The sequence below is a fragment of the Patiria miniata genome, unplaced genomic scaffold (genome assembly GCF_015706575.1).
Source record: "Patiria miniata isolate m_02_andy unplaced genomic scaffold, ASM1570657v1 HiC_scaffold_25, whole genome shotgun sequence".
Taxonomy (NCBI): Eukaryota; Metazoa; Echinodermata; class Asteroidea; order Valvatida; family Asterinidae; genus Patiria; species Patiria miniata.
In genome coordinates, this window is record NW_024037064.1 from 8,274,482 (window position 1) to 8,276,673 (window position 2,192).

The following is a 2,192-nucleotide window of genomic DNA, read 5'->3' on the forward strand; positions in this document are numbered from 1 at the left end:
AATCCCCACTTTGCTCACTGTTCTAAAGTAGCGCAATGTGTAAATGTTACCCGTGGCTACTTTGAACAGCCCTTATCTATCAACATTTACCGAAATTCCCACTTTTCCCAGGTTCTGTAGTAGAGCACTGTGGGAATATTACCAATGGGTGCTCTGAACAGCCCTTATGTATTGCAAATTACATCAAAATTGAACGAAATGTTCACTCTGCCCAGGTTCTGTAGCAGGGCAATAAAGAAATAAATCCGATGAATATTTAAATACCTCCCTCTATCTGCAAAGGATTCATATGTGATTTAATGAAGAGTTATTGATGTTAATAGTACATACAGACAACATTCCCACTTTGCCGCGCATTGTTAGAATTCTCACTTTGCCCTGGGCAAATTCCGAATTTACCAAGATTCCCACTTTGCGCGTGACACATGTATACACATGTAATTGTACTCTTTTCGAAGATTTTACAAACCTTTGAGAGTCTCGACGGCAACCTTGGTTTCTTTCCCGGCCTCATGGATGCCAAGCGTCTTTTCCAGCGGCTCCTTGCCGAACTGTCCTCGTCCCGGCTCATTCTCGATCACCACGAGATTTCGCAGGCACGACAGATCAGGTGCAACGTTGCCATACACGTCATCTGTTGCCTCTGGTCTGGTGGCAGGCAGTGGGGAGCTGTCTTTATCTTGTTCACTGGGCAGAACTGGTTCTTCATATACTGCTTCCAGCCTTAGCTTGTTTTGAATTGTGTTGGCTTCCATGGTGGGTATGCCAGAGGACTCAATTAACTGATACGTGTACGTTGAAGCACTATGGGAAGGCATATTGTCTACGATTTTATCCAGTATAACCCTCTCACCGAGTGTCACGTTGGTAATTTTTGGTTTCTTAAGCTTTTTACACAGCTCGTTGCACCTGTGGTTCAAAAAGAACTTTACAATACCAAACTTCCCCAAATCAGCAGGACCATAGGCACCGAGTTCCGGGCCGCCGCTGAGAACCGCCGGGTCAGTGAACTTGTACCCGCTACTAGTGCGCACCCCTTGCAAATCGCAAACCAAAATCTCACCGTTGGATTCATGATAAGTGAAATGACTGAAGGCAGCCGGGGAGGCGAAATCTGCTCTGTCAGAGTAGCCAGTGTTGCTGTTAAATTTGACATACTGCCCCCCAAGGTACCTCTCGACAGCGAGGGTAGCTTTTGAGGGGATAATATTGGAAACGCTGTCGGAGGTACCACCAAATGTTCCTTTTATCTTTCGTTCAAATGGAAGGAAGCCCAGAAAATTGAACCCAGCACGGGTGTCAACTCGGGTGAATTCAGGTTTAACAAACTCGATTGGTTTGCTCGTTTGATACATGTTGTTAAACAACTGCGCCATCTCGTCAGCTTTGCGATAAGCACGGTCGTCCGCAACCCAGGCATATTCCGACAGGCGGTCATACCACTCTTCTTTGTAGACTTTCACTACGCAGCATTTTCCTTCCAAGTAGGGATCCCCGTGAAATGTACCCTTGTAGACATACCGGGAGGCCCCTTGAGCGAACCAGTCGTCCTCAAACTCCACCCACGTATATGTGTATCCGATCACTTCAGAGGTGTTGCTTTGGTTACTTCCCATATTGCAAAGGTTGGGATACGTCTGAAATGAGAACATTTGTAATAATGAACTGTAGACTTCAACAACGAATCTAAACAAGGTGTTTCAGAGTGAGAGAAAAGATTTCAATAAAGCAACAATGGTATAACAGTCTATATTTGTATCTTTTAGCGTTTTTTTTTCTTTACAGTTTAACAATTTGGAGAGCCTACTGTTAGGCAAAGAATTAGTGTTTGGATTGTATTGTAATTGTTTGTAATATTATTTAAAGCCGTCCCCTACATAACATATATTTCGTCAGTCAACTTCCTTGACTTCTTTCACGTATAGATATATGAAGTCCCGCGCACGACCAGCGCCACATTGTCCGAGGGATTATCGGCCCAACTATAAAACACAATGACCACGTATTCCGGGCCACACACGGATGATGCCTCACACGTGGGCTGCCAATTACAGGCCATTGTCGGAGGGATTATCGGCCCGCTACAAACCACAATGATCATTTAGCACCCACTAAGGGGCCATTCAGAATTTTCAATGTTTTAAAATGTCGACTTTTTTTCCAAATTATTTTGACTCACCCACCCACCCCTA

General features: G+C 44.5%; 1 protein-coding gene across 1 annotated transcript; it reads right to left on the minus strand.

The window, feature by feature from the left end:
• Positions 1-461: 461 nt before the first annotated feature.
• Positions 462-1,616, minus strand: LOC119732993. Its single transcript, XM_038206575.1, has one exon. It carries the CDS (start codon positions 1,614-1,616, stop codon positions 462-464), a length of 1,155 nt encoding a protein of 384 aa, XP_038062503.1.
• Positions 1,617-2,192: the final 576 nt, after the last annotated feature.

Excerpts from the sequence above, each read along its gene's own strand:
- LOC119732993 (XM_038206575.1), bottom strand. The coding sequence starts at position 1,616 with ATGGGAAGTAACCAAAGCAACACCTCTGAAGTGATCGGATACACATAT.